Here is a 21,916-nt window from a genome sequence, read left to right as displayed (position 1 = left end):
ACCGGTGGGTGGTGGGGGCGGGGGGGTGTATTTAAAAAAAAAAAAAAAAAAATTTTTTTTTTTTATATAATTAAATACAATCATGTGTGCTTACAGACTGTATTGATCTATATTGATATATAATGTATATATTGTGTTTTTTATGTTGAGTCATAAAAAAAAAAAACATTTAAAAAAAATAAAATTTTAATTTCTTGTGCGGCCCGGTACCAATCGGTCCGGTCCGCGGCCCGGTGGTTGGGGACCACTGCTGTAAATGAAAAAACATTAAAAAATATATAATGAACGAAAACACACAAAAAAAAAAAAAAAAAAAAAATCTACTTCTACTACACGGATTTCAACTAAAGCGGGTATTTTTTGGAACGTAAAATCGTGTATTTTTTTTAAATTTCAGGCAAATTGATGCACTTTAAATCTTTTCAAGGTCAATAAAGTTATTCTTTGTTGTAAGTTGATTCATATTTCTTTCCTTTTGTGTGAATTAAGATCACAGGGTTCCGCAGACGTTACCTTCCCAAAGCTGGCTGCATTGACGGGCTGCGTGTCGTGCTTCTCGCTGAAGTCCAGGTAGTGCATGTAGAGGGCGCTCCTCGGGATGCACACACCTTCGGCTATCTCGTAGTTCTCCTCCAGCCTGGACAAGACGGACAAATCATGCATCGCCACCAGGTTGTTTGTGGAGTCAAACACACAACAACACAACAAACGATGTAAACATTACACTGCAAAAAGTCAGTGTTCAAAAACAAGGGAAAAAAAATACAAAATTTAGGGGTAATTTACTTGAACTAAGCAAAATTATCTGCCAATAGGACTTTCCAAAACAAGTAAAATTAGCCAACTTCAATGAACCCTGTAGTTATTGACAGTGGTTTTCTGAAGTGTTCCTGAGTCCATGTGGTGATATCCTTTACACACTGATGTCGCTTTTTGATGCAGTACCGCCTGAGGGATCCAAGGTGCGTAATATCATGGCTTACGTGCAGTGATTTCTCCAGATTCTCTGAAGCTTTTGATGATATTACGGAGCGTAGATGGTGAAATCCCTGAATTCCTTGCAATAGCTGGTTGATAAATGTTGTTCTTAAACAATTTGCTCAGGCATTTGTTGACAAAGTGGTGACCCTCGCCCCGTCCTTGTTTGTGAACGACTGAGCATTTCATGGAAGCTGCTTTTTAGACCCAATCATGGCACCCACCTGTTCCCAATTTTGGTTTATAGTTTCATTGATTTGTAGAAGCCGGAACGCGTCGAGGATGGTTTGTCGCGATCCCAATATGCGGAGCACAGCGGGAGACAGCGTGCGGGTAAAAAGGTATGTAACGCTTAACCCTGTAAGACCCAAATGTAGAAAAACCTAAAAAAAAAAATATATTTGACCTTTCAGATGTTGTTGTAGGAGGCATTTGATGCAGAAATTGAAGAGTTAAAATAAATAAATAAATGTTTATGTATGTTTTTATAGAAATGTTGTAATATTGCAACATTGGGCTTTGATGGGACAGAATTTCTGTATTTGTACTCACGTTGTCTGAACAACTAAGGGTTCATTTGCAGGGTTGATTGCTTACTTAGCCCCATAACGGTATATACCATTAATAATAATCACACATTAGTTACATTTTTATGAAGTCATTTATTCCAAATATAACAAATATGAAACAAGTTAAAACTCTTAAAAAACACTTTTCCCCCCCTCTTTTTTTTTCTTTTCATGACATTGGTCATGAAGACTTTCATTGGTGGTGAAAGTCCTAAAAACAGTCCCCGTCGTCTGTAAAATGTCTGTAGAATGTAAACTATCCATGTATAGAGAAAATACTTCAGGCAGTGATGTAGTGGAGGGAATACAACCTGTTTGAGCCCACTGCAACAAGCCAGCTATTTGACTACCACATTCACCCAGTGTTGTATAATTGCAACAATTATATAACAAGCTCTAAATGAAATTCGACGCATCTGTTCCACAATAACTACATATGTACATGCTCTAGACCAGGGGTCACCAACCTTTTTGAAACCAAGAGCTACTTCTTGGGTACTGATTAATGCGAAGGGCTACCAGTTTGATACACACTTAAATAAATTGCCAGAAATAGCCAATTTGCTCAATTTACCTTTAACTCTATGTTATTATTAATAATTAATTATATTTACACTTAATTGAACGGTTTAAAAGAGGAGAAAACACAAAAAAAATGACAATTACATTTTGAAACATAGTCTATCTTCAATTTCGACTCTTTAAAATTCAAAATTCAACCGAAAAAAAGAAAAGAAAAACTAGCTAATTCGAATCTTTTTGAAAAAATTAAAAAAATTAATTTATGGAACATCATTAGTAATTTTTCCTGATTAAGATTAATTTTAGAATTTTGATGACATGTTTTAAATAGGTTAAAATCCAATCTGCACTTTGTTAGAATATATAACAAATTGGACCAAGCTATATTTCTAACAAAGACAAATCATTATTTCTTCTAGATTTTCCAGAACAAAATTTTTTCAAAGAAATTCAAAAGGCTTTGAAATAAGATTTAAATTTGATTCTACAGATTTTCTAGAATAATTTTTTTTGAATTTTAATCATAATAAGTTTGAAGAAATATTTCACAAATATTCTTCGTCGAAAAAACAGAAGCTAAAATGAAGAATTAAATTAAAATGTATTTATTATTCTTTACAATAAAAAATAAATTTACTTGAACATTGGTTTAAATTGTCAGGAAAGAAGAGGACGGAATTTAAAAAGGTAAAAAGGTACATGTGTTTAAAAATCCTAAAATCATTTTTAAGGTTGTATTTTTTCTCTAAAATTGTCTTTCTGAAAGTTATAAGAAGCAAAGTAAAAAAATAATGAATTTATTTAAACAAGTGAAGACCAAGTCTTTAAAATATTTTCTTGGATTTTCAAATTCTATTTGAGTTTTGTCTCTCTTAGAATTAAAAATGTCGAGCACAGCGAGACCAGCTTGCTAGTAAATAAATACAATTTAAAAAATAGAGGCAGCTCACTGGTAAGTGCTGCTATTTGAGCTATTTTTAGAACAGGCCAGCGGGCTACTCATCTGGTCCTTACGGGCTACCTGGTGCCCGCGGGCACCACGTTGGTGACCCCTGCTCTAGACATTGTAATAACCCCAAAAAATATAAAAGACATTTTAATTACTTGAATCTGATGAATCCAGTCCAATGAAACAACTAGATGTTGTTCGAAGGAAACCTTGAGAGATTGTGTGAGTTCATGGCCAGAAGGCGTGACTTATAAACAAATGTACGATCCAATAGCCTTGTGAGACTGAACAATAGGACCCAATGACTATGTAAATGTGGTAAAAAATATATAACAGATTGTTTTTTAGGATGGTTAAAGGTAATGTTGTAATTTTACAACAAGGGGTGTTATAGGGTTAAACCAAAAATGAACAAAAGGCAAGTCCCGCTAGGAAAAGGCACTGAAGCGTAGGAATGGCTATGTAAAACCAGAGTAAAACTGAACTGGCTACAAAGTTAGCAAAAACGGAATGCTGGACGACAGCAAAAACTTACAGCGTGTGGAGCAAAGCACATCCGTACATGACGTGACAATCAACAATGTCCCCGCAAAGAAGGACGCACAACTTAAATAGTCTTGATTGCGAAAACAAAGCAGGTGCGGGCAATAGCACTCAAAGGAAGGCGGGAAGCTGCTACAGGAGAACACCAACAAAACAGGAAGGGTCACCAAAATAACAGCGCAAGACAGGAACTAAAGCACGACACACAGGAAACAACTAAAGTAGACCAAAAAAAAACGTACCATTCAAGCGTCGCTGGCGTGGAATGCGGCTTGGATGCTCGGTTGTTCTCCTTTTCTTCATCTGCAACGGTTAAGAGTCGGGAATTAAAACATCACAACGGTTACATTTCCAGATTAAAACATGTTTAAATTTGTGCCGGTTTCTCTTACGCTCGTCGGTGGACATGTTGCCCAGAGACATGTGGCTGGAGTAACGCTTGATCTCGCTCTCGTTGAGGCATCGCTCAATCCAGCTCTCTGCGCACAAAAATAAACAAAGTTCAGTTTAGTTGAGTTTATTAAGGACCCCCATTAGTCTAACACCGCAGTGGAGACTATTCAGATCAGATAGGACTTTATTGTCATTGCACAAGTACAACAAAACTTTGTTTTCAGCACAAACCCGTTCAAGATTAGACAAACAGTGTACAGGGTTATAGAACGTAAAAGATAAGAAAAAGGTAAAACGCTGGTGGAAAAAGATGAGTAAAAAAAATACAATCTAGACCGGGCTCCTAAGGGGCAGCCAGGCTACCCCCAAACCTCTATTCCTCGTCGAAAAGATTTTGTCAATTTCGTCGAGAGTCCAGCTGATCATTTCCATGTCTGATGTTTAGATTTGGAGGACAGCGCAAAGAAAGAGGCTTCAAAAAAGTTCAGAGGAGACAAAAACCAAGAAAGCACGCTGGGAGAAGAGGGAGCGGGAAAAAAATGCGACCGCCCTCACCAGAGGCAAGACAGAAAATTCTTCCTGGGGGTCCAGGCAAAAAAACATCACACAATCACAAAACAAAAGATTACAATGCAGCACAACACGATCAAATAATAAAATATTGTAATACAAAAATAGCAACAACAAAGAACCAAAAAAAAAAACAATAACTTCAACTTTACATAACAATGTTCATACCAAAGATAAAAAGAGCAATATAAAAATAGATGTATATGTTTTTGCAAAAATGAAACAAAAAACCAATGGCCTAAAACAGGGGTGGGCAATTAATTTTTACTGGGGGCCGCATGAGCAACCCGAGCACTGCTGGAGGGCCACACCGACAATATTTCAATTCAATTTTGCTCAAATTATTTTTGATATACCGTAAGATAAATATTAGTAATAATAACAATAATAAGAATTTCATTTAACCTAACTTAACTTTATACAAAAGCAGATTGCTTTTGATGGTTTTATTTTTAACACTGTCTTACACTAATAATACAATGCAAAAATGTCAATTTCTGTCACTTTATCCTGCATCCTCTTTAAAAGCCCAACATTTTTCCCCGTCAGATTCGGACAACCATCTGTTGTCACACCTGCCAGCTTGTCCCATTCCAGTCCTAACATGTCCAAACACGCATTTACCTATGTGAACAAGTCATTACCTGTGGTTGTCCCTTTAATTGACCGCATGGCTGCCAGCTCCTCCGTGATTTGAAAGTCCGCAGTTATCCCACGTAAGAAGATGAGCAGCCGGGCGGTGTCACGTACATCGCAGCTCTCATCCAAATCCAGCGAAAAACAGTCAAAGTCGGCCGTTCTGTTCTTCAGCTGAACCTCCAAGTTTCCAGCGATGGTCTCAACCCGCCTCGTTACAGTGCGTCGGGAGAGTGACACGTTCTCAAATGCGCCCCTCTTCTCCGGGCATATCAGCGCAACCGAGTCCGATAAGCACTCCTTAATAAACTCTCCGTCAGAAAACGCTGACGATTTTGTGAGAAATGACGAAACTTGTCCTGACGGCCGCATCTCTGGGGGTGTGAAATTGGGCATAAAGTCCTTGTTGGGTTTGCAGTTTTACCATCAACGCATCAGCCTCCCTTGCGCGCGCTTCCATCAGACAGATTCCGGTATTTTTCCTCGTGCTTTGTCGTGTAGTGGCGATTCAAATGATATTCTTTAAACCCAGCAAGCTGTGTACCACAAATTAAGCACACGGCTTTACCTTTAATTCAGGGGTGTCCAAACTTTTTCCACTGAGGGCCGCACACTGAAAAATCAAAGCAAGCGGGGGCCATTTTGGCATTTTTTTATTTTAAAAACCAATACAATATATGTATAAAAAATATACATTAAGGCCTCCACTCAGGCTTGATCCCGGGGACCCCAAAGGGTTTTGGTCCAAAAAATATTTAAAATGTGTCATTATTCAGTATTATTATCTCTAGATCAACATCAGGTCTATCTGTCAATATGACGTTTTTAAAGATTTAAGTTGTATGCTCTTTTTGTCAAAGAAAACCCTGTTTTTTATGGAAAAAACACAAATTATGCAATATTTTCACCCAATAAAATTTTTAAGAGGAATATTTCAGATTATATAAGAATTGGAGCCTTAAAAAGGTCAAAAACTCATAACACCATTGATTTTAATTCATTATTATCTTTTGAGCAATGACACTTAAAAACAAATCACACAAAAATGATTGGGGATCCAAAAGGGTCCTACTCATTAAAGTGTTAAAAAATAAATCATACATTTTTTTTACTGTTTACTTTTAACACAAATATCTCGAGATCAACTTCAGATCTATCCGTCAATTATATGTTGAATTGTTTTTTATGTTTTTTGTTCGTTTTATAGGCCCTTCTTTAAAAAAAAAAAAAAAAGCTAAATTTTTTATATGGCAAACACAAAATCTGCAACATTTTCCCAAAAAAATATCTCAAAGTGCAATATTTAAAGTGACGTAATAGGAGCCTTGGATAGGTCAATAATTCATAATGACATTGATTTTGAGTCATTATTATTTTTTAAAGAAAGAAACAGCCTGCATGGCAGCTTTGTGTTATTAGAGTAAACATTGCAACATTTTCTTGTTGCATTTCACCTGTTTGCTCTTTTATACCACTTTTTATGTTTTTAATTTTTTTAATCGTATTTTAAAATGGGCCGTGGGGCCATTAAAAAATGACCTGCGGGCCGCAAATGGCCCCCGGGCCGCACTTTGGACATCCCTGCTTTAATTTCTGTGAAGAAATACTTGGCAGTCCATGTCTTGTTGAAAACACGTCATTCGTCATCAACTTTTCTCTTTTTAGCGTCTCATCACTTGTCGCTGTGCACCTTCACTCACAGGTTACACCCGGACATACGCCCATAAATAACACTTTTCAAAATAAAAGCAGCACAGTTGTATTGCGCGCACAACATAGATGTTTTTTTTAAATGTATTTTGTCATTTGTGATTGCCGCTGTTCACATTAGGGATGATGTTTGATAAGAAATTATCGAGTTCGAGCCCATTATCGAATCCTCTTATCGAACCGATTCCTTATCGATTCTTTTATCGAATCCAAAAAAACACACAATGTTTGGTTTAACAAAAGCTCACTTTTATTTTATAAGAAAAAAATAAAATAAAATAAATAAATAAATAATGACTGTTGTTACACCCCCTAAAAAAAATTAAAATAAATGAATAAATAAATATTGACTGTTGTTACATCCCCCCTTACATGAGAGCGAAGCCTGGCAATAATTGCAGATAGCCGTTTCCTCGTCGTATTTTTTTGTAAAATGAAGCCATGCCTTGAGGCGTTTTTTTCCGGTCCATTGTTGTTGCTGCTTCTGTATCTGCCGCCTAATGACTGAGCTACGTCATTTCCTGGGACGTGCCACAGGGCATTTCCTGTGGCACGGGATTCGTTCCCAGGGATTCGGATAAACAACCAACTCTTTTTCTTTACTATAGTGGCCTCGATAACAGGGAACCGGTTCTCAAAAAGGGATTCGAGTCCATGGAATCGGTTCTTTTCTTATCGAACGGTTCTTTTCTTATCGAACAACCAGGAAAACCGGTTCCGAACATCATCCCTAGTTCACATTCACTCACAATCACGCACGCGCATACGTCCACACCGAAGTAATACAAATAAGGCTTTTCAAAACAAAAGCAGCACCGTTGTATTGCACACTCGACATAGATCATACTTGCCAACCTTGAGACCTCCAATATCGGGAGGTGGGTGGTTGGGGGCGGGGGGGCGTGGTTGGGGTCGTGGTTATTTACAGCTAGAATTCACCAACTCGAGTATTTTGTATGAAATACTTGACTTTCAGTGAATTCTAGCTATATATACATATATATATTTTATTTACATAGAAGAAGAAAAAAATACTTGAATTTCAGTGTTCCAGTGGCTATCCATTAGATGGCAGTATTGTCCTGTTTAACTTCTCCGTTCATGATGAGTATATCATTTCGGCCGCCATGTCTGTAATTTCCTCGTTCTTCCGCTTCGTCTCCTTGTTGTGTGCGCAGTTGTGCACTCTACAAAAGCCCTAGATGTTATGACGTCTTTGGGCAGGCAAGCTGTTTTGTGGTCAAGGTCTGGCCTAAAATATACACATTAGTGTGCCAAAGACAAACAATAAGTGACGAAAAAGTACCATCCATCCATTTTCTACGGATTGTCCCATAATCAATAAAATAGTCAATAAATAATCAATAAAACCAGTCATGACATTAGGTACAATCTAGAATAATCTATTTCCGCAATACTTCTCCTAATAGTCTATTTTTTAATGTGTGTTTATGGAGACAAATGCAGCGTCACTTCTCACGTGTGCAGAAAAGTCTCATGGCCTTCTGGGTCGTGGTGCTCTATTTGAGGGGACACGGCAGGAATCCGGCCGGTATTGTCCCCCCCCCACCCCAACCCCCCAAAACACCCTCCCCCCGGCCCGGGGTAGACCCAGAGAGTGCACATTTACCAGCGAGGCGGCCATTGTGCCCCTTTTCAGCAGTGTTAAAACCGAGGAGAGACGTCTTGTTGACGTGCCAGCAGCGTTTTAATGAGACGCAAATGTTGCTAAAACTCCCCTTTTCTCTTACGGTGATGTGATGTGACAAGCAGGGCGGCTATTGGCGGGGCGGGGGGGGGGGGGGGGGTGAAGGGGGTACTCCCGAGGGGGTCACGGATATCGCAAAGTTTTTTTTCCCCAGGTGGCGTACACCTCCGTAAAGGCCACGTTGCACCAATGGCTTCTTACTCGCGTTATTATTATTGTTATCATGCACCCTGCTGTGAAGATGTGGTGGAAAAGGACGACATGCATGAATGTAAGCACACTTTGCAACGCCTCAACTGTGGGATTTTACTCTATTTTATTCTTTTTTTCATGTATTTTATGTCGTGTTGTCACGATACCAGTACCAAAATGTATTTCGACACTTTTCGATACTTTTCTAAATAGCGATGTCCAATAATGGCTTTTTTGCCGATATTGTCCAACTCTTGATTACCGATTCCAATATCAACCGGTACCGATATATACAGTCGTGGAATTAACACATTATTATGCCTAATTTTGTTGTGATGCATTAAACAATGTAACAAGGTTTTCCAAAATAAATCAACTCAAGTTATGGAAAAAAATGCCAACATGGCACTGCCATATTTATTATTGAGGTCACAAAGTGCAGTGTTTTTTTTTTAACATGCCTCAAAACAGCAGCTTGGAATTGGGGACATGCATAAATCACGAGTGTCTCAAAGGGCTGCACAAGCCACAACGACATCCTCGGCTCAGATCCCACATCATTTGTAAACAACGTTTAAAAATAACGAACATTCAACAGAAAATAAGAGAAATTCTGCCTTTTTTATTTATATGTTTTTTTTTTGTTTTTTTTCCAAAAATAGGAGATATTGTTTTTTGTTTTTTTAATTTTTCCCCTAAATTAAGGGAAACTCCTTTTTTTAAAAAAAAATTTCTACAGAAAATAAGGGAAATGCCTATTTTATATTTTCTACAGAAATTCTTCTTTTTTTTTAATTTATTTTTTATTCTCAGGAAAATAGGGAAAGTCTTCCTTAATTTTTTTTTCAGAAAATAAGGGGGAATTTGGGAATTTCCTCTTTTTTTTCAGAAAATAAGGGGAATTCCCCTTTTTCAAAAATGTTTAATGAAAGTTTGATATTTGGAAACAACATTTAAAAATAAGAGAAATTCTGCCTTTTTTATTTATTTGTGGTTTTTTTTCTTCCAAAAAATAGGAGATATTGTTTTTTGATTTTTCCCCTAAATTAAGGTAAACTCATTTTTTTTAGTTTTTTCTTCAGAAAATAAGAGAAATGCCTATTTTATATTTTCTACAGAAATTCTTTTTTTTTTTTTTTTTTTAAATTTTTTATTCTCAGGAAAATAGGAAAAGTCTTAATTTTTTTCAGAAAATAAGGGGAATTTCCTCTTTTTTTCAGAAAATAAGGGGAATCCCCTTTTTCAAAAATGTTTAATGAAAGTTTGATATTTGGAAACAACATTTAAAAATAACGGAAATTCTGCCTTTTTTATGTGTTTTTTTTCTTCAGGAAATAGGAGAAATTTATATTTTTCTTATTTTCCCCTAAATTAAGGTAAATTCCTTCTTTTTGCGGCAAATAAAATGAATTCCTCTTTTGAGTTGTATTTTTCTTCAGAAAATAAGGCAAATTCTTCATTTTTTGTTTTAATTTTTTTTTCAGGAAAATAAGGAAATTCTTACTTAATTTTTTTTATTTTTCCAGAAAATAAGGGAAATTCCACTTTTTCCAAAAATGTTTTTTAATGAAAGTTTGATATTTCATCAATCAATCAAAGTTTATTTATATAGCCCTAAATCACAAGTGTCTCAAAGGGCTGCACAAGCCACAACGACATCCTCGGCTCAGATCCCACATCATTAGGAAACAACATTTAAAAATAACGAACATTCAACAGAAAATAAGAGAAATTCTGCTTTTTTTTAAATTTATTTGTGTTTTTTTTCTCTCCAAAAAATAGGAGATATTGTTTTTTTTATTTTTCTCCTAAATTAAGGGAAACTCCTTTTTTTTTTAGATTTTTCTTCAGAAAATAAGGGAAATGCCTATTTTATATTTTCTACAGAAATTCTTCTTTTTTTTCTCAGGAAAATAGGGAAAGTCTTCCTTAATTTTTTTTTCAGAAAATAAGGGGAATTTCGGCATTTCCTCTTTTTTTTTTCCAGAAAATAAGGGGAATCCCCCTTTTTCAAAAATGTTTAATGAAAGTTTGATATTTGGAAACAACATTTAAAAATAACGGAAATTCCGCCTATTTTATTTGTTTTTGTTTTTTTTCTTCAGAAATGAGGACAAATTGCTCTTTTTCTTATTTTCCCCTAAATTAAGGTAAATTCCTTCTTTTTGCAGAAAATAAAATTAATTCCTCTTTTTAGTTGTATTTTTCTTCAGAAAATAAGGCAAATTCTTCATTTTTTAATTACATTTTTTTTCAAGAAAATAGGGAAATTCTTCCTTAATTTTTTACCCCCCAGAAAATAAGGGAAATTCTATTATATATTAATTATACCTGCATTATCATTTTCATCCTTACCCTTTCCATCCTTTGTAACTGAGCTACCGCGTGCCTTCCCAATCACATAATATCTATGGCTTTTCACACAGACAAGTGAATGCAAGGCATACTTGGTCAACAGCCATACAGGTCACACTGAGGGTGACCGTATAAACAACTTTAACACTGTTACAAATATGCGCCACACTGTGAACCCACACCAAACAAGAATGACAAACACATTTCGGGAGAACATCCGCACCGTAACACAACAAACACAACGGCACAAATACCCAGAACCCCTTGCAGCACTAACTCTTCCGGGACGCTACAATACAAACCCCCCGCTACCCCCTACCTCAACCTCCTCATGCTCCCTCCGGGAGAGCATGTCCCAAATTCCAAGCTGCTGTTTTGAGGCATATTAAAAAAAACAATAATGCACTTTGTGACTTCAATAATAAATATGGCAGTGCCATGTTGGCATTTTTTTCCATAACTTGAGTTGATTTATTTTGGAAAACCTTGTTACATTGTTTAATGCATCCAGCGGGGCATCACAACAACATTAGGCATAATAACGTGTTAATTCCACGACTGTATATATCGGTATTGGTTGATATCGGAATCGGTAATTAAGAGTTGGACAATATCAGAATATGGGATATCGGCAAAAAAGCCATTATCGGACATCTCTATGAAAAACTCTTGAGTATACTTAATTTAAAACTAAGTTAAGGGTAGTAAGCGACAGACGCGCTCAAAAAAGTGTTATAAGTCATATAAAAATATTTATTTTATTAACGCTTTAAATTATTCAACAGCTTCCGACCTATCCTAGGTCCTAAAGTTTTTTATATTTGTAATGTTTTTGTTATGTTTTATGCCCTTTGTATAAAAACACATTTATTTATTTATTATTAATTACATAAAAATGGGTTGCAAAGTGGATGAGGTAATTACAGCCTTTAATATGTCAATGATTCACAACAACACCGATCTTGATGCATTATTATTTTTTCAACAACAACACTATCCTTCCTTAGCCCAAAAAACAGACTCGCTCGAAAAAGTCAAAAATAATATTATTTTATGTTTTTTTTACTTTCAGCGCTTTGTTCAACAGCTTCAGACCTTTCTATTGATATACAGTTTTTATATATTTGTCATGTTTTTTTATGCTCTTTTTAGAACAAAAACATACATTTTATAATGGGGGAAAACTTTAGATGAGGTAATTACAGTCTTTAATTAGGGATGTCCGATAATGGCTTTTTTGCCGATATCCGATATTCCGATATTGTCCAACTCTTAATTACCGATACCGATATCAACCGATACCGATATATACATTCGTGGAATTAACACATTATTATGCCTCATTTGGACAACCAGGTATGGTGAAGATAAGGTCATTTAAAAAAAAATTAATATAATAAAATAAGATAAATAAATTAAAAACATTTTCTTGAATAAAAAAGAAAGTACAACAATATAAAAACAGTTACATAGAAACTAGTAATTAATGAAAATGAGTAAAATTAAGTGTTAAAGGTTAGTACTATTAGTGGACCAGCAGTGTGCTTACGGACTGTATCCCTTGCAGACTGTATTGATATATATTGATATATAATGTAGGAACCAGAATATTAATAACAGAAAGAAACAACCCTTTTGTGTGAATGAGTGTAAATGAGGGAAGGAGGTTTTTTGGGTTGGTGCACTAATTGTAAGTGTATCTTGTGTTTTTTATGTTGATTTAATTAAAAAACAAACAAACAAAAAAACCAAAAAAAACCCGATACCGATAAAAAAAAACCCGATATTGATAATTTCCGATATTACATTTTAAAGCATTTATCGACATCTCTACTCACAAGTATAAAACTACTTTTTTAAAGTAATAATTTCTTATTTTAAGCATGTAAAAAAAAAAAAATCATGACTTTGACACAATTGTGTCTCATAATTAAAACAGATGACAGCTAAATGGACTTTGAATTGAATAGAATGGACTTTATTGTCATTATATTTGCATATAACGAGATTAAGGACTCCAATTTAAGGTGCGGTAGTGGGAACAAATATGGGATACAAATAAATTACACAAGAAGTAATAAAGATAAAAAATAAGAATTTAAATACACAGACTACTATCCAATACAAATAATAAGCAATCCTGTACAATATACAAAATACTGTACAATATACAGAACAGGACAAGAGTACCGGAGTAATAACAACCAGTGTGGGATGTATTGCACTCGGAGGGTAATATTGCACGGTAGGGTATTAGGGTAGGATATTGAATAGGGGTGAATTATTTATTATAAGTTTGAGTTCAAGTTCTCAAGTTTGAGTTATTTGCTGTTTTATTTTCAATGAAACAATAGAAAATACGTACTCATATAGTAGTACACTTGTTATTAGTGAGAATATACTTATTTTAAGGCATTGGTGTTGTTAGGCCTGTTTTAGGGGGGCTCAATAAATAATTTGGGGACATTTTTTTATTTTATTTTATTTATTTATTTATTTTACAAATACATGCCAACATATTCATTATAAAGTGGCCCGAAAATGAGTTTAAATAAATAATCATATAACCTGTCATTATTCACTCAACCTTGTGTCTGCAATTGTAAATAATTTAGTTTTTAAGTTTTGTGTTTCTGGTAGAATCTATATAAAGTAATATACATTAGCCTATTGTTAAAATAATGAAAAAAACATAATTAAATACATTTTTTTTATTGTATTGTTACATGAATAGCTGTTGTATTATTATAGGAGGGCTTGTTAAACATTTCATAGGATTTTCAGAGGGAGGAAAAACCAAGACATTTAATATAAAATGTAAAATGAATAAATACGTAAAAAGAAAAAGAAAAAAAATGGTTAAAAGCCGTCGTCCCGGGGAGCATTTCATTTCGTCCCGTGCATTTTTTTTTACCGTCCCCGGGACGACGGGACTACGTTACTCTCAAGCCCTGGAAGTTACATTTTATTGTTTGCATTATTTGTTTCAGCATTGCACTTTGAAGATGGTCCCTCAGCTCTTTTGACAGCTTTGGCTCTTTTTCAGATCAGCTAAGTCTTTCTGATTTACAGTATATATAAATGTTTCTCATTTCTATTCAGACTTCCATATATATTTAATTTCCTTAACGGCTTGCCATAATATATATATATATTAGGGATGTCCGATAATGGCTTTTTGCCGATATCCGATATGCCGATATTGTCCAACTCTTTAATTACCGATACCGATATCAACCGATACCGATATCAACCGATATATACAGTCGTGGAATTAACACATTATTATGCCTAATTTGGACAACCAGGTATGGTGAAGATAAGGTAGTTTTTAAAAAAATGAATCAAATAAAATAAGATAAATAAATTAAAAACATTTTCTTGAATAAAAAAGAAAGTAAAACAATATAAAAACAGTTACATAGAAACTAGTAATTAATGAAAATTTGTCAAATTAACTGCTAAAGGTTAGTACTATTAGTGGACCAGCAGCACGCACAATCATGTGTGCTTACGGACTGTATCCCTTGCAGACTGTATTGATATATATTGATATATAATGTAGGAACCAGAATATTGATAACAGAAATAAATGGGGGGAGGGAGGTTTTTTGGGTTGGTGCACTAATTGTAAGTGTATCTTGTGTTTTTTATGTGGATTTAATAAAAAAAATTAAAATAATAAAAAAAAAATTATACTGATAATAAAAAAAACGATACCGATAATTTCCGATATTACATTTTAACGCATTTATCGGCCGATAATATCGGCAGACCGATATTATCGGACATCCCTAATATATATACATAAATATATCATATATAAGCCAAATTATCCCGATCCAGATATTACTTTGATTCAAGTAATTAAGTAATATTTCCAGGGCTTGAATTTACAACCATTTTAGTCACATATGTGCCCAAAATGTAATCTGTGCAACTTGAAAATATTTGGGAACAAACAATTATTGTATTGTGAGCTAAAGTGGTGGCATTAGCCTCTATGTTGTGAATGAATAACATAGAGGCTAATGCCATCCTGTGCATCTCCTGGGGGCTAAGCCCCCCCCTGTCCTTAAAAGCTAGTGACGCCCCTGTTTTAAGGTATTTTTGGGTTCATTGAGGTTAGCTAATTGTACTTGTTTTGGAAAGTCTCGACGAGCCAAATTTTCTGGTTCTATTGGCAGATAATTTTGCTTAGTTTAAATAAAATACCCCTCATTTTTGTATTTTTTGTTGTTGTTTTTGAACACTGACTTTTTGCAGTGTACCATCCTAGTCACGTCCGTTGTGTCCTTGAGCAAGACACTTCACCCTTGCTCCTGATGGTGGTTAGGGGCCTGGCATGGCAGCTCCCGCCATCAGTGTGTGAATGGGTGAATGTGGAAATAGCGTCAAAGCGCTTTGAGTTCCTTAAAAAGGTAGAAAAGCTCTACACAAGTATAACCCATTTACCATTTCTACAAACAGCTCTCGACATGACACGGGGAACGTTGCAAACTTCAGTACAAATGGTATTTTTTAAAAAGGCACTGTTTCTAAATGAAGTCTTGTATTTAGGGATGTCCGATAATGGCTTTTTGCCGATATCCGATATTCCGATATTATCCAACTCTTTAATTACCGATACCGATATCAACCGATACCGATATCAACCGATATATACAGTCGTGGAATTAACACATTATTATGCCTAATTTGGACAACCATGTATGGTGAAGAAAAGGTACTTTTTAAAAATAATAATAAAATAAATTGAATTAAAAACATTTTCTTGAATAAAAAAGGAAGTAAAACAATATAAAAACAGTTACATAGAAACTAGTAATTAATGAAAATGAGTAAAATTAACTGTTAAAGGTTAGTATTATTAGTGGAGCAGCAGCACGCACAATCATGTGTGCTTACGGACTGTATCCCTTGCAGACTGTATTGATATATAATGTAGGAACCAGAATATTGATAACAGAAATAAATGGGGGGAGGGAGGTTTTTTGGGTTGGTGCACTAATTGTAAGTGTATCTTGTGTTTTTTATGTTGATTTAATAAAAAAATAAAAAATAAAAAATAAAAAAAACGATACAGATAATAAAAAAAACGATACCGATAATTTCCGATATTACATTTTAACGCATCCCTACTTGTATTTGGTGCTAAAATGCTCATTTGAGATTTTCTCCTGAGTCGCCAACGAGGAAAGAGGAAGGGGGGAAAAAAAAGAGAAAAAAAAGAAAAAAAGGACAAAAGTGTATGCGCAATTGTGCAGATATGTGTAAATATGTATGTTGTACGGCGGGGGTCACCAACGCGGTGCCCGCGGGCACCAGGTAGCCCGTAAGGACCAGATGAGTAGCCCGCTGGCCTGTTCTAAAAATAGCTCAAATAGCAGCACTTACCAGTGAGCTGCCTCTATTTTTTAAATTGTATTTATTTACTAACAAGCTGGTCTCGCTTTGCCCGACATTTTTAATTCTAAGAGAGACAAAACTCAAATAGAATTTAAAAATCCAAGAAAATATTTTAAAGACTTGGTCTTCACTTGTTTAAATAAATTCATATTTTTTTTGACTTTGCTTCTTATAACTTTCAGAAAGACAATTTTAGAGAAAAAATATAACCTTAAAAATGATTTTAGGATTTTTAAACACATATACCTTTTTACCTTTTAAATTCCTTCCTCTTCTTTCCTGACAATTTAAATCAATGTTCAAGTAAATGTATTTTTTTTATTGTAAAGAATAATAAAGACATTTTAATTTGTTTTTTTCGACGAAGAATATTTGTGAAATATTTCTTCAAACTTATTATGATTAAAATTCAAAAAAATTATTCTGGCAAATCTAGAAAATCTGTAGAATCAAATTTAAATCTTATTTCAAAGTCTTTTGAATTTCTTTTAAAATGTTTGTTCTGGAAAATCTAGAAGAAATAATGATTTGTCTTTGTTAGAAATATAGCTTGGTCCAATTTGTTATATATTCTAACAAAGTGTAGATTGGATTTTAACCTATTTAAAACATGTCATCAAAATTCTAAAAGTAATCTTAATCAGGAAAAATTACTAATGATGTTCCATAAATTCTTTTTTTAATTTTTTCAAAAAGATTCCAATTAGCTAGTTTTTCTCTTCTTTTTTTACGGTTGAATTTAGAATTTTAAAGAGTCGAAATTGAAGATAAACTATGTTTCAAAATGTAATTGTCATTTTTTTTCGTGTTTTCTCCTCTTTTAAACCGTTCAATTAAGTATAAATATCATTAGTTATTAATAATAACATAGAGTTAAAGGTAAATTGAGCAAATTGGCTATTTCTGGCAATTTATTTAAGTGCGTATCAAACTGGTATCCCTTCGCATTAATCAGTACCCAAGAAGTAGCTCTTGCTTTCAAAAAGGTTGGTGACCCCTGTTGTACGGTATACCGGTATTAGTATCATACCGTGATACTAATGAATCATATTTGGTACTATACCGCCTCTAAAAAGTACCGGTTTCCCACCCCCAGCCCCCTTGTCGTCATCATGTCGTGACATTGCTGGTTTTACGAGCAGAGGAGCATGTTCGGCAGCGCGCGCACACTGAGTACTTACAAGCAGACACAGTGTGTAGACAGAAAAGGGAGAACGGACGCATTTTGGCTAAAAAAGTAAAGATAAAGGTGCCTTAGCTACTTCTAAATCACTAATCCTGGCCTCCATGGCGACAAATGAAGTACGTTTCTTACAAGTAGCATTATCACTGGAGGACGAGGAATAGCTAAACATGATTCACTACGCACCGTAGCTCACCGGCGTCACAATGTAAACAAACGCCACGGGTGGATCTACACCTGACATCCACTGTAATGATACCAAGTACAGGAGCGTATCTAGTCGATACTACTATGATTACATCGATATTTTTTTAAGCATTTTTTTCGTTTATTTATATTATGTTTATAAACTCAGGAAATATGTCTCTGGACACATGAGGACCTTGAATATGACCCATGTATGATCCTGTAACGACTTGGTATTGGATCGATACCTAAATGTGTGGTATCATCCAAAACTAATGTAAAGTATCAAACAAAATAAGAATAAGTGATAAGGATACAATAGCTCACCGGCGTCACAATGTAAACAAACGCCATGGGTGGATCTACACCTGACATCCACTGTAATGATACCAAGTACAGGAGCGTATCTAGTCGATACTACTATGATTACATCGATATTTTTTTAAAGCATTTTTTCGTTTATTTATATTATGTTTATAAACTCAGTAAATATGTCCCTGGACACATGAGGACTTTGAACATGCCCAATGTATGATCCTGTAACTAGTTGGTATCGGATCGATACCTAAATGTGTGGTATCATCCAAAACTAATGTAAAGTATCAAACAAGATAAGAATAAGTGATAAGGATACAATAGCTCACCGGCGTCACAATGTAAACAAATGCCACAAGTGGATCTACACCTGACATCCACTGTAATGATACCAAGTACAGGAGCGTATCTAGTCGATACTACTATGATTACATCAATATTTTTTAAAGAATTTTTTTGTTTATTTATATTATGTTTATAAACTCAGGAAATATGTCCCTGGACACATGAGGACTTTGAACATGCCCAATGTATGATCCTGTAATTACTTGGTATCGGATCGATACCTAAATGTGTGGTATCATCCAAAACTAATGTAAAGTATCAAACAAGATAAGAATAAGTGATAAGAATACAATAGCTCACCAGCGTCACAATGTAAACAAATGCCACAAGTGGATCTACACCTGACAATCACTGTAATGATACCAAGTACAGGAGCATATCTAGTCGATACTACTATGATTACATCGATATTTTTTTTAAAGCATTTTTTTCGTTTATTTATATTATGTTTATAAACTCAGGAAATATGTCATTGGACACATGAGGACCTTGAATATGATCCTGTAACGACTTGGTATCGGATCGATATCTAAATGTGTGGTATCATCCACAACTAATGTAAAGTATCAAACAAGATAAGAATAAGTGATAATGATACTATAGATCACCGGCGTCACAATGTAAACAAACGTCATTAGTGGATCTACACCTGACATCCACTGTAATGATACCAAGTACAGGAGCATATCTAGTCGATACTACTATGATTACATCGATATTTTTTTTAAAGCATTTTTTCGTTTATTTATAATATGTTTATAAACTCAGCTAATATGTCCCTGGACACATGAGGACTTTGAATAAGACCCATGTATGATCCTGTAACTACTTGGTATCGGATCGATACCTAAATGTGTGGTATCATCCAAAACTGATGTAAAGTATCAAACAAGATAAGAATAAGTGATAAAGATACAATAGATCACCGGCGTCACAATGTAAACAAATGCCACAAGTGGATCTACACCTGACATCCACTGTAATGATACCAAGAACAGGAGCGTATCTAGTCGATACTACTATGATTACATCGATACTTTTTTTAAAGCATTTTTTCGTTCATTTATATTATGTTTATAAACTCAGGAAATATGTCCCTGGACACATGAGGACCTTGAATATGATCCTGTAACTACTTGGTATCGGATCGATACCTAAATGTGTGGCATCGTCCAAAACTAATGTAAAGTATCAAACAAGATAAGAATAAGTGATAATGATACAATAGCTCACCGGCGTCACAATGTAAACAAACGCCATGGGTGGATCTACACCTGACATCCACTGTAATGATACCAAGTACAGGAGCGTATCTAGTCGATACTACTATGATTACATCGATTTTTTTTTTAAAGCATTTTTTTGTTTATTTATATCATGTTTATAAAGTCAGGAAATATGTCATTGGACACATGAGGACTTTGAACATGCCCAATGTATGATCCTGTAACGACTTGGTATCGGATCGATACCTAAATGTGTGGCATCATCCAAAACAAATGTAAAGTATCAAACAAGATAAGAATAAGTGATAAGGATACAATAGATCACCGGCGTCACAATGTAAACAAACGTCATTAGTGGATCTACACCTGACATCCACTGTAATGATACCAAGTACAGGAGCATATCCAGTCGATACTACTATGATTACATTGATATTTTTTTAAGCATTTTTTCGTTTATTTATATTATGTTTATAAACTCAGGAAATATGTCCCTGGACACATGAGGACTTTGAACATGCCCAATGTATGATCCTGTAACTACTTGGTATCGGATCGATACCTAAATGTGTGGTATCATCCAAAACTAATGTAAAGTATCAAACAAGATAAGAATAAGTGATAATGATACAATAGCTCACCGGCGTCACAATGTAAACAAATGCCACGGGTGGATCTACACCTGACATCCACTGTAATGATACCAAGTACAGGAGCGTATCTAGTCGATACTACTATGATTACATCGATACTTTTCTTAAAGCATTTTTTCGTTCATTTATATTATGTTTATAAAGTCAGGAAATATGTCCCTGGACACATGAGGACTTTGAATATGACCCATGTATGATCCTGTAACTACTTGGTATCGGATCGATACCTAAATGTGTGGTATCATCCAAAACTAATGTAAAGTATCAAACAAGATAAGAATAAGTGATAAGGATACAATAGCTCACCGGCGTCACAATGTAAACAAATGCCACAAGTGGATCTACACCTGACATCCACTGTAACGATACCAAGTACAGGAGCGTATCTAGTCGATACTACTATGATTACATCGATATTTTTTTAAAAGCATTTTTTCGTTTATTTATATCATGTTTATAAACTCAGGAAATATGTCATAGGACACATGAGGACCTTGAATATGATCCTGTAACGACTTGGTATCGGATCGATACCTAAATGTGTGGCATCATCCAAAACTAATGTAAAGTATCAAACAAGATAAGAATAAGTGATAATAATACAATAGCTCACCGGCGTCACAATGTAAACAAACGCCATGGGTGGATCTACACCTGACATCCACTGTAATGATACCAAGTACAGAAGTGTATCTAATCGATACTACTACGATTAGATCGATATTTTTTAGCATCACAACATCTTTTGTTTTAAAAAAAATCATTAAGTGGGATCTGAACCGAGGGTGTCATTGTGGCTTGTGCAGCCCTTTGAGATACTTGTGATTTAGGGCTATATAAATAAACATTGATTGATATTTATAAAGTCAGTAAATATGTCCCTGGACACGTGAGGACTTTGAATATGACCAATGTATGATCCTGTAACGACTTGGTATCGGATCGATACCTAAATGTGTGGCATCATCCAAAACTAATGTAAAGTATCTTAACAAGAGAAGAATAAGTGATTATTACATTTTAACAGAAGTGTAGATAGAACATGTTGAAACAGAAAATAAGCAGATATTAACAGTAAATGAACAAGTAGATTAATAATTCATTTTATACAGTTTGTCCTTAATAATGTAGACAAAATAATAGGTGTATAAATGACACAATATGTTACTGCAGACTAATTAGGAGTCTTTGTTTGTTTACTTACTACTAAAAGACAAGTTGTCTAGTATGTTCACTATTTTATTTAAGGACTAAATTACATTAATAAACATATGTTTCATGTACCCTAGGATTTTTGTTAAAATAAAGCCAATAATGCCATTTTTTGTGGTCCCCTTTATTTAGAAAAGTACCAAAATTCCGGTACCGGGACAACACTAGTATGTATATATTGGTAAATGCATGTATTTACATGCTTAACATGTGATCAAGTACTATGATTGACAGCGACTCTAGGGTGCTTTCTTGTGTTTCT

The 21,916-nt window shown here is 34.7% G+C and overlaps 1 protein-coding gene across 1 annotated transcript in view; it reads right to left on the bottom strand.

Moving 5' to 3' along the window:
• Positions 1–21,916, bottom strand: part of rfx4 (regulatory factor X, 4) — a 110,592-nt gene that overhangs the window by 77,064 nt on the left and 11,612 nt on the right. The window contains exons 3-5 of the mRNA XM_062040744.1: positions 3,954–4,040; positions 3,804–3,864; positions 514–637 (exon numbers count right to left, since the gene is read on the bottom strand). Of these exons, the coding sequence (XP_061896728.1) occupies positions 514–637; positions 3,804–3,864; positions 3,954–4,040 (272 nt within the window). The remainder of the gene's footprint in view (positions 1–513; positions 638–3,803; positions 3,865–3,953; positions 4,041–21,916) is intronic.

This window comes from Entelurus aequoreus, linkage group LG03 (genome assembly GCF_033978785.1).
Source record: "Entelurus aequoreus isolate RoL-2023_Sb linkage group LG03, RoL_Eaeq_v1.1, whole genome shotgun sequence".
NCBI classification, from domain to species: Eukaryota; Metazoa; Chordata; class Actinopteri; order Syngnathiformes; family Syngnathidae; genus Entelurus; species Entelurus aequoreus.
This window is presented reverse-complemented; position numbering and strand designations above follow the sequence as displayed.